The 14,704-nt window shown below is 49.4% G+C and overlaps 2 protein-coding genes across 3 annotated transcripts in view; one reads left to right on the top strand and one right to left on the bottom strand.

Annotated features, from left to right (window-relative positions):
* Positions 1–14,704, bottom strand: part of LOC127588025 (ras-related protein Rab-24-like) — a 75,778-nt gene that overhangs the window by 6,751 nt on the left and 54,323 nt on the right. The window lies entirely within an intron of this gene.
* LOC127588003 (zinc finger protein 346-like) lies at positions 16–4,182 on the top strand. Of its 2 annotated transcripts, none has more exons than XM_052046489.1 (7): positions 16–136; positions 998–1,101; positions 1,198–1,293; positions 1,555–1,696; positions 2,968–3,219; positions 3,300–3,402; positions 3,639–4,182. In XM_052046489.1, exons 1-7 carry the CDS (start codon positions 34–36, stop codon positions 3,928–3,930), a joined length of 1,092 nt encoding a protein of 363 aa, XP_051902449.1. In that variant the 5' UTR covers positions 16–33; the 3' UTR covers positions 3,931–4,182. The 2 variants fall into 2 exon arrangements, with proteins under 2 accessions (XP_051902449.1, XP_051902448.1); XM_052046488.1 differs by having other exon boundaries at positions 2,965–3,219.

Below are 14,704 nucleotides of genomic sequence, written 5' to 3'. Positions count from 1 at the left end.
CTTTCCAGTGCGTTGCCAAGCCAGTTTCTGCGCATGCGCACTTGCGCGCACTGGCTCGAACCTCGAGCTCAAGTTATGATGGCGGTCGCTATGGACACTGATCAATTGCCTTACTTGCCGTCGGGGCCAGACCAAGGTGACCACTTTCTCATTGAAGATTAAACAACCCCCCCCCCCCCAAAAAAAAATGTTTAGCCTTCTTTGTTGGATCTCTCACGACCCGCGCGTCGTTTGTTGCCGAAGTCCGGATGAATAAAGCTAACTTAAGCTATGCGATGCTATGTTCGACTGTGTGATCTGAGCTACGATAAGCTAAGCTAACCATAGCCGACTGGTCGTCAAGGTCGCAGCTTTCGCCCAATGACGGCGAATGGCCTTGAACGGCGGTGCTTCGGCGCCCGCTCGCGTTCGCTGGCGTTTTAAAAAATTTTTTTTGGCGTTTAGCCCCGTTGACGAGCGACTTGCGGGCCGATGACGCGGTTTCGCTCACCGCACGTTGAATTCCGCTTGGTCGCTGCAATTAACCTCCATTCATTTGCTGTATTATTGTCACCCTCGACACTCACAGTCACACTTGAGGTTGATGCGGAGGCTTTGGTCAAGCTAAACGGGTGCTTTTCCGGATTGGGAGGGGGTTGAACAAGGCATTTGTATAAAATCGAAAAGATTATTTGATTTACAAGAAAACGGGATGATCGAATCAGTTTAGCAACACCACCTGGTTATCAAAACAGAAGATCTAGTTTGGTTGTCAACCTTTTTTTTGGCTCGTCTACCTCCAAACCTTTTTTGTCACACTATTATTACACTCTACACAGTTAAGTACCCCTTCACTCGTACATTTTGATGATTCTCCTAAAATAGAACGTAACACAACTGATTATTAAATGAAAATCATTCGACTTTGTTTCCTTGATCTGAATGTGGAATTCTCAGGCATTGTCTTCTTTTAAACTGTCTTTCGTGTCTTTCTTTTCGTTTGTTCTCTCCGCCGCAGTCGATCAGATGATCAAGGAGCACGGCAACCTGTTCACAGACAACCTGTGCAGCGTCTGCAATGCCGTCCTCATCTCAGACTCGCAGAAGCTGGCTCACTATCAGGTCGGCGTCCTGTTTTTTGAGCGGCGAGCATTTGTCCTTGCGGATCACCGGTGGGGGTCGTTCTAATTTGTCTTTTCTAATTTTGCTCTCTTTTAGAGTAAGAAACATGGCAACAAGGTGCGACGTTACCTTTCCATCCAAAATGAAAAGGAGCCAGAGACAAAAAAGTTCAAGTCTCTATCCTCTGTCAGCGTAAGCAAAGTCGCTCTCTATTTTTTGTGGTTGTTTTTACACATAGCCGATTGTCGTGCAGGTGAGATGAGGACTGGACATTGGAAAATGACCTCAAAATTTCTACCGAATGTTCAATATTTTGGCTCTATTCCAAATGGGAAACTTTAGATGCGAATAACTAAACTACCTCGGGAGTCGCGAATAGCAAACATGCCTCACCTTGGTCTGTTTGCATTTGGAAGAGTGTCACTTGACTGACTGTTTGTGTTTGTCTTTCAGTACGACGCCAACAATGGCGAGTCAGACCCGATGAAGGCTTGCGAAATGTGCAAGATGACCTTCACGTCCCCCGTCATGGCACAGTCTCACTACCAGGGCAAGATCCACGCCAAGAAACTGAAATCGGTGGACCCTCAGACCTGTACGTACACGACCAACCCAACAAAGAATCACACTTAGAAACTCAGAACACTCATCTCAATCCATCTTTCCCCCTTGTACTGTGTAGAAATGCCGTTGTTTTTTTTTTTTCCCCGATGAAGTAAGACCGAATTATGTGGTTATTTAAATACACTTTTTTTTTTCTCTTTGTTTTTTTTGTTATTTTGTTTGACAGTAAACTGGACTGGGAGTGGCATTAATCTATCACATTGTGCCCGAAGCGATGGAATTATTGCTTCGTGCACAACAAAATAACTGAAAGGTGAATCCCCGAAATAGCAGACACAAAAGAGATTTTGTCAGAGAACAAAAGGAGTCTTTAATGACGAACACAAAATACCCGACAGGGAGAATAACAAAAAACGCTGGTCAAAATAAGGACCAGGGATAGAATAAAGGGAACAACAGAAAACGCTTGCGGAAAACAAATGACAAGGAAGGTCTGATTAGACGATTATATACATTTTGTACGTAATAGGAAATAATGACGCGTGATCACAGCCACAAAGCTAAGAGGCAACAAGTAATCCAAATAGTAATTTTAGCGAGAGAATATTGGCGCGGCGGTTGTGAGTAGACTGCCAGAGCCTTCAAATAAAGGCTGAGCAATTACTGCCAAATGGGTGACAGGTGTGTAAACGGCGGGCAGAAAGCCCGCCCCCTGCTGGCAACCCCGGGACGTGACATAATCATCTTGAAGACCAGGGGTGTCCAAACTTTTTGCCAAGGGGGCCAGATTTTATGTGGTAAAATGTCGGGGGGCCGACCTTGGCTGACATTCTTAACATTGAACAACAATATTGTTCAACAAATTTTAGTAAGCCAGTCTATTTCACATTTCCATTTTTATTTTAATTTCAACAATCTTAAGAATTTCTTTTGGTTCATTTGAAACAGGAATTTGAAATATGACATATCAGTCAATATAAACACGGAGTGATGTCTTGTTAACTCGTGAGTGATGCCCTCTAGTGTCTAAATGCTATTACTCATTTAGTGAATGCTATTACTCATTTAGCCACTAGAGGGAAGCAGTACTCTATGAAACATCACTCACCAGTCTACGAGACCTCAGTCAATGCAACACGTGTTCCATTGCGCCCAACCCGCGGGCCAGACGGCACTGATTTTATGACGGGGGCCGAGGGCCGGATGAAATTCGACCGCGGGCCGGATTTGGCCCGCGGGCCGGACTTTGGACATGCCTGTTGAAGACTCTTTTGCGCTTTTACCGTTGTTCTTCACCAGTAGGCCAACAGGCCGCACCATCTCAATCCAAGAAGAAAGCAGCAGAGGTGGAGGTGGTGGCGGCGGCGGCGGCGGCAACCGCAACTGGCAACGGCGGTCCCGGGGGCGACCAAGACCCCGAGCGCTTCTGCTCCATCTGCCAGGCGTCCTTCAACAACACGCTGATGGCCCAGCAGCACTACTCGGGCAAGAAGCACAAGAAGCAACTGGCCAAGCAGGACCTGATGAAGCTCTACGGCAAGCCCGCTACTCCGAGTCAGTACCTTGACGCATTTGTCACATGAGGAGAAGAAGAAATCACGACATCTAACTTTTTTTCTTTGTTTTTTTTAAAGCGGCGTCCACAGCAAAAGGCTTTCCCTGTACGCTCTGCAACATCGAGCTCAACTCCGTGGATCAGTACCAGTCTCACATCAGCGGGGCCAAACACAAGAACCAGTACGTGCACCCCGCAGCCTTTCTCTTGTTCAACTTTTGGCCGCGTTGGAAAAACAACCCGTTGGATGTAGCGTACGCCCGCCCGCGCTCCGCAAAGCGTAACATCAAGTATCGAACGCTTCGTAGTATTTGCCAAGCCGTTGTAAGAAGGTGAAAATGGAGTATCGGGGGCGGGACAGTCGTGAATGAGTCGGCGTTACACGATCCGAATGACACTCCTTCTAACTTGAATACAGAATGAAAAAATCCGGCCTGACCCCGTCTGACAGCCGGCAGGCGTCCGCTCCCCAAAACCAGCGCCAGTCCGCCGGCAACGACGAGAACCACGACCACGAGCGGCCCGGCAACGGCTCCTACCAGGGCGGCTTGCCGAGCCGGCTTCTGGCGTCGGGGGAGGACCAAGATTTTGTGACGGAAGACAACCTTTTTGAGACGGAAGACAACTTCTTTGGAATCGGAGGCGACATTTTCCCCGCGGCAGATGACCAATACGATGAGGACAGCTCGTACGCCACTCTTGACTCATGAGTACCACGAGAACCCGCCAGACTGGGTTTTCGCGCTGGACTATGGAGGATTCAGTCAGGACCTGGAACAATAACAAAACCCACCGGAACGTTCCCCGCATCCCACCCCTCCCCTCCCCCCACAAAAAGAATCTTTTTCTAACTGAACCCCCAATGTGAAGTTTAATTGCGTTTTATTTCGAGGTCTTTTAAAACCAAAGGCTTTTGGTGACGGTCTCTCAGCATGTGCTAAATGAAGACGCGTTCCCCTTGGGGGGGGGAAAAAAAAAACCTCACCATCGTTTCAGTGGAGAACCCAAAAGTCGGCGTATGAAACGATAAACTTGTTGGATATTGTTACTTTTACCAAAACGACTTCCGTCGTCGTGTCACAGCGCAGATTCCGTTAGATTTAAAGTTGTGTGTTATTTTTGTATTTATTTTTTTTGTAAGTCTTTCAGGAACTTGATGTGTTAAAATGATTAACATCTGAAGTTTTTTGGTTTTACTTTTTGTTTTTTTTCGCAATTACGTTAAGAAACCAAACCCAAAAGAATTGACAGTGTCCCCCCACCAGGTAGCGCAAACGTACTCGAAACAATGTTTTTTTTTTCCAGGCCTTGTGGGGAAACCGCGAAAACCACGCCGCACTGAAACGCATCGCTCACTACAAGAAGTGCGAACAAACAACAATGGAGGAGAACAAGGGGTCTCCTGTATTTCCTTAAAGCGGCAAACGCAACGCACACCACTAGATAATCCCTCACGATAAGATTTCAGAGACTTCCCAGAATTGGACTTTTGCTGATTTTGATCGGAAGCGGTCCAAAAAAAGATTTTGTTTGTTTTATTTTTAATGCTAATTATCAGTGGTAGTGTAACCCATGTCTCCTTTTGTAGAACAGATCAAAGGTGGGGGAAAAAGATCACTCTAAACACACCACACACCAACGGATAATCTTTCAGAGACCTCCGATCTGACGTTTGCTGGCTTTGATTGCTGTTGCTTAAATTTGGCCTTCCCTTTAGCATTGACAGTTGTCGCCCTCGGCCGTTTTCCGAGCAGATGAGAGACGAAAAATCGCTCTGACCCACCCGCACCACAGGATAATCGTACAGATTATCAGCCTGTGTGTCCGAGAGTAGATTGCGGGCAGGAAGAACATCTTGAAGAGCAGCAACAGCAAATGGAGCAGTGGAAAAGCGGCATTTTAAAAATAATAATAATAATTAAATTGTGCTTTTGTGCACTCGCGCATTCAAATGTGTCCTGCTTTCAATCGTGATGCCTTCACACCGGAAGTATCGTCGTCACCGAAAAGAAAAATCGTTCCAAGCTGCGCTTCTTCTGCACTCGTTTTTTTCTTGTCTGGTTGACTTGGTTTTTATTCCACTTTTGCAGTCAATGGCGATCGATAACAAACGAGTCCTGCATTTCGCATCGTCTTCAAGTGATGTCAAAATAGGCAAGTGATGTCAGTGAGTATCATCAAGTAAGTCTTGCCTGTTCTCGACCTGCTGCAATATTTTACAACCGAATGTTTGCGCTATTTGGGGTGTGTGTGTGTGTGCTGTTTTATTTTCTGCTGTACGTTTCGGTGTCATCCTGAACCGTTACATTTAAAAAAAAAAAAAAAACTTTCCCACAGTTTTGTTGCCTCTCCTTAATTGCTTTCATTTCCAACAATTAGAAAGGAGTGTTTCAGTTCAGGTTGACACCACGACCACACGGTGGCGCCCTTGCACCTCGCCAGAAGGAGCTTGGCTCCAATGGGGAGTTCATATCGCGGCAGGCCCGAGTGCGATCGCCTCTGAGCTCCCATCGTGACGATCGCGCGTGTGCGTGTATCTTGCGCACAGTCAGCGTTGGCCCAGGTTCACGGTCGATGGCAGTCAAGTGGCTGGGTGAGGTTCTTGCATCTCTTGAACCCCCCCCCCCCCCCCCCCCCCCCCACTCACACACACAGCTTGAAATCTCCTGAAATCTTTGAGAATATGGCAACCAGAGTACCCGGAGAAAACCCACACCCAGGCATGGGCTGTAAAACGTGTTTGTCATTCGCCACGATGCTTTGCCACGGACGACTGACACGTTGCGTTCCTATTCCAGTAAAAAGTTTACCCACGCAAGTCCATGCGTGCAGGAACAAGCACAAGCCCCCTTGACCAAACGGCAGTCTGCTGGACTTGTCAAACACCTGTTGGCCTGCACCCGCACCATTACAAGCCCACTGCGTGCCCCAGCCTTTCTCACCCCCCCCCACCCCCCTCTTCGGACACTTGATACGTTGGGGGGGGGGGGGAAGAAGGCGTGAGAGGGAGAAAACAGCTGCATCAACTGGACGCTTCCTCTTCGGGTTTCCGCTCCCAGCTGGACTTGCCAGGTCCACCCGCCCATCAAGTCGGGTCCATCCGTCGGGTTGTCCAAGGCGGGGTGTGGGGTGGGGAGGGGGGGGAGGGTGATGACTAAACCCTCTGCTGGGGGAATTATGGATGATTTCTGCCTTGGAGAACTTGTTCCAAAACCTGTGCTGGAAGACAATCGTAATGTGTGTGTGTGTGTGTTCTGTGTTGAGACAATCGGAGTAAACCGCACACACAATATGACTCGAACTGTTGAATGCCCCCCCCCCTCATCTTTATGTATGGGGTCTGCAAATGATAAATCTGGTGAAGATGTGAGAGGAATACTTCACAGGCTTCTGTCTTGCCGTCCACACTCGGACTTTTCAAAGGTGCATCGGTGATTTTGGAACGGGGGGTGGCCCAGAGAGGCTTTACACTTTTGTATGTAATTATTCAGGTCGGCTTTGATGCAGAACTTCTTATAATCCGTAGAAACACTTTCCGTAGCTGTGCCGTGACAATTTATTTATTTTTTTGTTGGTCTTTTTGGACCTTATTGTTGATCTTTCAGGGGGCATTTTTACTACCTGGAGGCCAGACAGCCCCGTTGAGGACACTCGAAAGAATCCCCCCCTGCCCCCGAACCGCGACTCAAAAGGTGAGAGCAACGCGGTCGGCTTGATTTATTTTTCTTTGACTTTTCTCATTTTACTCGTGACGAGGGCGCACAGTCGCCCGCCAGCAAAATAGCTCAGGGTCCGAAGCATCCTGGGAGATCTTGGTACGATCTACCCTGTCATTCTCATGAAATCGCACTTCATCCTTTCATCATCATCAGAATGAAGTGGTGTGTCACGGGGGGGCGACAAGCCCAAAGGGCTGGAAACCAGTCCGGGGTGTACTCCGTTGCATCTCTCTGCAAAAAACCCCCAACAAAATCATCCAGCCAGCCAGACCCGGGTTTGACCCCATGACCTCTAATTCCCCAAGCCACAACCCAAATGAGCCCAGGGGTGTACCGTGCTTCTGGGCTAAAGTTAACCGGGTTAGGCTCCACGTTTTGTTTTGAACAATGGCATTCCCAATCAACAGAAGGCCGTAAAAATCTTGCCCCCTCTTGATTTGTTGTGACAGTCGGCACCGGTTTGAAAGGCACGTGTCACGGGGTGGCGACAAAGTGGCGACAGTCAGGCGCAGGCCGTAGCTTGCGAACGGACGGACGGACGCTTGGTTGGCTGCTGAAGTGTGCAGACACCCTCCGCCCCCCCGCCGTCCCGCTACCCCCCTGCCCACCTAACGAGGCCTGACAAGCCTCCATGAGGCTCCCCGATGACGGCGACAGGAAGGCTCAGGCTCGAGCGTGTTTGATGTCGGCTAGCGGGCATTTCAACCGGTGGCGATTTGCGGAATTACGCCCTCTCCGCAGTAAATTTGCAAAGAAGCAGACTTGTGATCATCTGCTTCTACTTGGGAGAACAAAGATCAACATTTCTGCCAATTTTTCTGACCAGCCTGGTGAATCATCGTCAAATTTCAAATGGAAATTTGGAATAAAGGGGGGGGGGGACAAATGAGTTGAAAAATAACCGTCAGATTAATGAATGATGAAAACAACCGTTAGTTGCAGTGCTACTTTTGATCCGTTTTCTCGTTTTGACTCGCTAACATCAGTCACCCCCCCCCCCCCCCAAGTGATTCGAGGCTTTTCCGCTCCGGCGTGCCAGCAGCGCTCGTTATATAGGCAGTGACGTGAATCTTAAATCATTCGTTCTACTAAGATGTAACAGATGCAGAGCCCAAACGGCAATCGGGTTCATTTAATCGTGACGGCGAAAATCGGGACTTCGAATCCCCTCGCAGGTTACAGGAAGGCAAAAAAAAAAAAATCTAATTAAAAAAAAAAAACGCAATGTGCCCCCCCCCCCCTTCCTTCCTTGGCCGGAGCCGGATGTTTTCATGGTGCATTTCCCCCCTTCTTCCACGGCAGACATTTTGTAGCGCTTAACACGAGCAGATTAGCATAACACGCTCCACAGGAACCTTGTCAGCATTAAAACTCCACTTCCTCTGCAAGCTCTTTAACTGCCTAATCTGCCATGCCCCCCCTCCCCGAACCAGCGCACCTTCAACTCCCCCCTCCCCTGACTCCCTCCTGACCCGCCGGTGCTGACAGTATCGCTAATGATGCAGGCCATTCGACACGCCGCCGTTGGTTTGTTGAATCTGGCCAGCCTTGCCTCCACTCCCCACCATATGATTAAGACGCAAGATGGAAAGCAGCTTAAAACAACAACCCCCCCCCCCCCCCCTCCCCAGAACAGACAACGTTGATGCGTGTTTAATCATTTCGGAGTGGAAACCAAATCTTATGGATTGCCATTTCCCTTATTAAAAACGAAAACGAATTTAGTTTTTTTTGTTTTTTCGGATGGGCCGGAACGGATTAATGGCATTTCCATTGCTTTCAATGGCGGAAGACGATTTGAGAGCGTTTTCTTTCCAAGCGTGGTCACGGAACAAATTTCAACGTATATCTCATGGCGCCACTGTAAAAGCAGTCATGAAGAATACCAACTGGAATGTTTGTCACAGCATTGATGTGAGTTACAAAAAGTAAAAGACCCCCCCCCAAAAAAAAAATCATTAACCACAATCCAGCTGAAAGGCGAGTAAAATTGAACAAGGACTGATCGTTGATGCTGTTTGTGTTTTTTGCTGTTCAAGCAAAAAGGAAAATCCGCGTAGTTGACCACAATGTTAGAAGTTGTGCAACCACAGAGGAAGGAGGTTTTTTTTGTTGTTTTTTTTTGAGGGCCCACCAAGCATGAATTCCAAAACCCACCGTTGAATGCTTTTAAGCTCGACCAGCCAACGCAAACGCAATCGATTCCGTTTCCGGCATTTTTGAGGCACACCGAGGTTTGCGCTGCTGCCACGTCTTGCCACAAAAACTCCGGGCCGGCGGGTTATTAAAACGGGCTCGTGGGATTGTAAAAAAACAAAACAAAAACAAAACAAAAGGCTCTTGTTTTTTTATTTATTTTATTTTTTTTGGTGGGAGTCATCTGTATTCCCAAGTTCCCACATCCGGACCAGGAAGCAGCTCTGAGGACAGGGAACAGGTGGACCTATGGCCTCCGTCAGCTGGACTTTCTCCTCTCTCAGCTGTGCTCTCGGTTGCTCGACAAGTACTCACACTCGCAAATAGGGATTAAAGAAAAATAAAAGTCCGCCGGACGCTTTAGAGCATTTTCACGACTGACAGAATCTCATCTTCGGTGACGATACAAGCAGAGAAAGAATAGATTCTTTTTTCACCCCAAATCCCAGTTTCTGACCCAAAAGTGGAGAAAATGAGCTTTTTTTTTTTAATGTGTGAGTTTGGGTTTGGGGGGGGGCATGTCAAGTAGAACATGGGCCCCCTGAAAACAGTGTGATGATAAATGAGAGCATCTCTGTCACTGAGACAAAACAAAAAGGAAACATGTGGCCCGTTGGAAAGGGACAAGACGTGTTTTTGTGGGTTGCGTCGACATGCATTTTTAAAAATCCAATGATCATTTATTTGCCTGCTTAATGTTGTAAAATGATGATGATGTGGTTTGGGATTCGAATTCTGGGAATATCTCGTTTGAAATTTGTCATAAACACTTGCCAGTCAGTTTCTTTTTTTTGCAAATCTGATCACATTTTTCAACTTTGCGGTATCTAATCCAAATCTAATCGGCCGCGAGAGAAAATGCTCCAATTGGACTCGATTGTCGCCATGCGTGACTCGGTTCCAAAGGATCCTGCGGTCCTCGGAAACAAAAGCCCCCACGCGAGGGACGGATGGCAAAACTTTCGACCAAGTCGTCCGCGCGCGCTCGCCGTTTGGGAGCGACTTCTTCCAGCTGCCCTCGCATCGGTCCGCGACTTCCGAAATGGCTTCCGGGGCCCTGTGACCTCCGAAAAGGGTTCGGGGGTCAAAGGTCAGCCAGCCGAACTCCTTCCTTTTGCCTCCGGCCCGCCACAAAGCCGGCATTGACTCCGGCGCCGGAGTCGTTGGCGTTCTGCTTCCACCAAAACGAATCGTCTGCATCCAAGCAGGTCACTCGCTCATTTCGACGAGACAAGGGGGGGGGGAACGTTCGAAAAAAAAAAAAAAAAAAAAGCTCGACGGCAGCACCTTGTTGGGGCTGATCGGCCTTGTGTGTCATCTCCTCTTTGCGCGTGAAAGATGTTAATTGCTGCGCCGGAGATTCAGACAAGAAGCACACATGCTAGACACCTAGCGCCCCCCTCACACTCCCCCCCCTACCGTGCACTTCAACTTACAATGGTCTCGTTTGTCCAGGCGGAGGTCTTGACCCGCGCACCCCGGCGACGCTGGCCGCCTCCAAAACAACAGCTGGCGTCGGAGGAAGGGGGGCCAGATAAGCAAAGAGGGGAGGGCAAGGCCAAAGCCGAAAGGAACGACGAGGTACGCTCGCTCTCCTCGTGTCGCTTTGCACTGCTCACCGCAAGATTTTTTTTTTTTCCCAGCGGGGTTGCTTTATTTTTTAATACGGCGGTGCCGTAAGAGTTCTTCATTATTCATTTTGGTAATTCTTATTATTTTGCCTCCAAAAATGATACCGTATATCTTTAAATCCGGTGACGGTTAAAAAAAAAAAAAACGTGACCGTCGCCGAGGTGTACTTAATGAAGTGGCCACGGAGTGGCTTGTCGGAGCAGTTGCTCAATATCTGAAACATGAATTGGCGCGCGGGGGCCTCGAGATGTTTTCAGCTGTTGCTTGGATAAGTGCCTCTTTGTTCCCTTGGCGATTCGGGCTTCAGACGCCCCCCCCCCGACCCCCCTCCCTTCCTCCCTTCCTTCCTCCTCCTCTCTTTCTATCTCCTTTCTTATCCTCGGTGCACCTCCCGCACCTTAACGTCTTCCCTTGCCCTTCCGCTTCTCCCGCGGCCATTTAAAAAAAAAAAAAAAGCGAGTAAACAAAGCAACGGCATCTGACTTGAGGACGCGCGTCGCAAATTTCGCACGCAGGGCCATTTCCAGATGCCCCCCCCCAGAGAGACAGATGAAAACGATATTCATTCGTATCCCACAAGCACAGTATTCATCGGAGTCCCGCATTTGTACTCGGGATACCGGGCGTAGTATCAGAACGATACTGATACCGGGTACCTGTATCGTTCCGATACTGAATTCCCCTTTGAAAAATTTGACCCCCCCCGAGAGACAGATCAAAACAATATTCATTCGTATCCTACAAGCGCAGTATTCATCGGAGTCCCGCGTTTGTACTCGGGATACCGGGCGTAGTATCGGAACGATACAGGTACCCGGTACTGATACCGGGTACCTGTATCGTTCCGATACTGAATTCCCCTTTGAAAAATTTGACCCCCTCCCGTCCCCCATCTTCAGTACGAGTACATTAGAAGCGTTGGCGGGTCGCCGCCCCTCCGGGGTGGCGGGGGGGGGGGGGCGGGGGGCGGCCGTCCACAATCCCGCCGCACTTCCCGGTGTGAGTCCAGCCGCAATATTGAACAAAAACATCGGCTCCAAATTCTGGCCGCCACTTTCGTTGCAACCCCGGAAAGCCATGCCAAGGTCCGAGCCTGGGATCCCTCCTGCCGTTTTCTGCCCCCCCCCCCCCCACCACCACACCCCACCCCACGGGGGGCTTGTTTTCACTGTCAACACGGCACTTGAAGCGGGCCGAAGGCTGGCCAAGTACCTTCGGGAACGAAGCGGCCGCCGCGCAATTCCAGCCTCGCGCGAGATGAGACTCCAAAAAAACGAGCCGACTCAAGCCCCCCCCCCCCCGTCCTGACTTTTTGCATCAAACACGTGAAATGTAGTCGGCAACATATCCTCCCCAGTTTGCTTACATGCTTGAGCAAGGACGCTTTCATGTTTTGATTATTTGTTTCTTTGTTTTTTTTTTAATCAGGTTTTGCCAAACTGAGTGCGAGTCTAATTTTATACTCGAATTAGGTGCGACCCTTTTTTTTGGGGGGTGGGGGGGCTTGTTTCTTCATGGCACAGTGACTACTTTGAAATGAGTTTTGGCCCATTGAACAGAGGCCCTCCAGTCTCCGAGCGGTGCCTCGCTCGCACCCCTAAAGTGCCTTATTTAGTCGGAAACCACCCACTTGACACATCTCGCCAGCCGGCCGGCCGGCGAGCGCTCGCTATTTTTGCTCTCCACCAAAAAAAAAAAAAAAAAACGAAAGAAAGAAAGAAAGAAAACATACATAGTCACGGAACACTCGTTGAGATCATGAATCATCTCCTTCATTGGATGCTCAACCTCACAAGGCGATTTTTGCACCGCTGTCGGCGGGGCTGGACGCTAATGAAAGGTGGCCTGTGCCCGGGGGTGGGAATCCTCCCCCCCCCACAAAAAAAAGGCCGTTTGTGTGATTGCCAAAGATGGCTTTGAGTGCACAAGTGACAAATGATTCTTTCTGGACATGCTTGAACACTGAGGTGCAAGTTTTTTCGGGGGGGTGCAAAGGTAAGGGGGTGCACCATAAGTGTCAGAATGTGAACATTTGGCAAAAGCGCTTTGTTTTTCGAATTTGAAGCCAAAGATACCCCCCCCCCCCCCGTGCGCAACCTGCACGACCGTTTTCCCCCCGACTCTTTAAGCGACGTTCCGCTTTCGACACCCTGACGGAGTTAGCGCACCCCTTTTTCCCGTGGCACTTCGCGGATAAAGTTAGCAAAAGATGCTAACCGTGCTCCCGCATCCTACAAAAAAAAAACAAGTCCTCCAAACTCCTCCTCCTCACCATCTTCTACTCCCGGCAAAAAAAAACACAAAAAAAACAAACCAAAATAATCTTTTGCTAACTTTATCCGCGAGGTGCCCCGGTGTGGCACGGTAACCACGGTAACAAGTGCCTCCCCGGCGATGACGTCACAACAAACGGGCGTCTCTGGGCTTGACATTTGGAGGCCGGGGCAGGTTTTAGAGACCCAAAAAACCCCCCCAAAACCGTTGTCCTTTTTCCTTGCGTATTGAAATGAGAAGCAAAATGTGGCGCTAATGTCCTTTGACGCGCAGTTGTCGTAACAATTTGTGGACTAACGCGAGGCAGATGCGCGTCATGCTTCTGTGCGGCGAGCGGGAGTGCTCAGGCTATGAGATCATCACACACACACACACACAAGCCAGATTTTGTGTGTGTGTGTGTGTGTGTGTGTGTGTACTGTATACACATCCTCTCTATGCCCTTCTCCTTTCCACTCAATTAAGACCTCTGAAGGTCACGCATATCTCGTCCCAGATAACTTGTTGCCATTTGTGGGCCTTCCTTTTTTCCCTGCTTTTTTTTTTGGGAGGGGGTTGGGGTAAAATGATGACGATGATTTATTATTATTATTATTAGGGCGGCCCGGAAGTCCAGTGGTTAGCACGTGGGCTTCACAGTGCAGAGGTACCGGGTTCGATTCCAGCTCCGGCCTCCCTGTGTGGAGTTTGCATGTTCTCCCCGGGCCTGCGTGGGTTTTCTCCGGGTGCTCCGGTTTCCTCCCACATTCCAAAAACATGCTTGGCAGCCTGATTGAACACTCCAAATTGTCCCTAGGTGTGAGTGTGAGCGCGAATGGTTGTTCGTTTCTGTGTGCCCTGTGATTGGCTGGCAACCGAGGGTGTTCAGGGTGTCCCCCGCCTACTGCCCGGAGACAGCTGGGATAGGCTCCAGCGACCCTAGTGAGGATCAAGCGGCTCGGAAGATGGATGAATGAATGATTTATTATTATTTTTAATATACATTTTTTTTTTTGCCTTTGTCCTAAAATGTCCGTCATGAGCACTTCTGGCAGCTCGTCAACCTCTTGGCTAAAGTCGCAATGATTGTTTTCGAGCAGAGATGTCAACGCGATGACTGTGTGTGTGTGTGTGCATTCCACCGAGCGCTTCCGGATCCCCACGCCGCTGCGCGTCGCGACTAATCCCGCCTTCCTGTTTTCCTGCCGAAGAAGTGAGGCGGAGAGGAAGCGCAGATCCGCCCGATTAGGCCGATAAAACTCCACGTCTCATTTCCCCAAATGTCAGCAAACCACAGGCAGTTGCCCGTTTTTTTTTTTTTTCTCGACACCTGAATGCAGCCTCGACACTCGTTGTCCGCTCGAAGCCCCCCCCCCCCCCCACGTCCTCGTCATCTTCCTTATTGTCCAACTTCCTGCCTACGCCCCGAATGAATCGGTCTGCTGACATTACACAGCAATAAATGAGCAGTCGGCCGACAAGGTGACGGCTGGGGGGGGGGTTCCTGTCAGCACGGTGGGGGGGTCTCCAACCTCCAACGGCATTCCTATTGGGTGGATTTACTCGTGCGTTCCGATCGAAATAGCAACACTGCGGTATTGTAAGGCAACGGCGCGGCGCGGTTGGCTCGCGGTTGGCACGTCCGCCTCACAGCCCCGAGATCCCGGCTCAAAATGTTCCTAAA

Source organism: Hippocampus zosterae, chromosome 16 (assembly GCF_025434085.1).
Source record: "Hippocampus zosterae strain Florida chromosome 16, ASM2543408v3, whole genome shotgun sequence".
Taxonomy (NCBI): domain Eukaryota; kingdom Metazoa; phylum Chordata; class Actinopteri; order Syngnathiformes; family Syngnathidae; genus Hippocampus; species Hippocampus zosterae.
The sequence above is the reverse complement of the archived record's forward strand: the minus strand, read 5'-3'. Positions and strand labels throughout refer to the sequence as shown.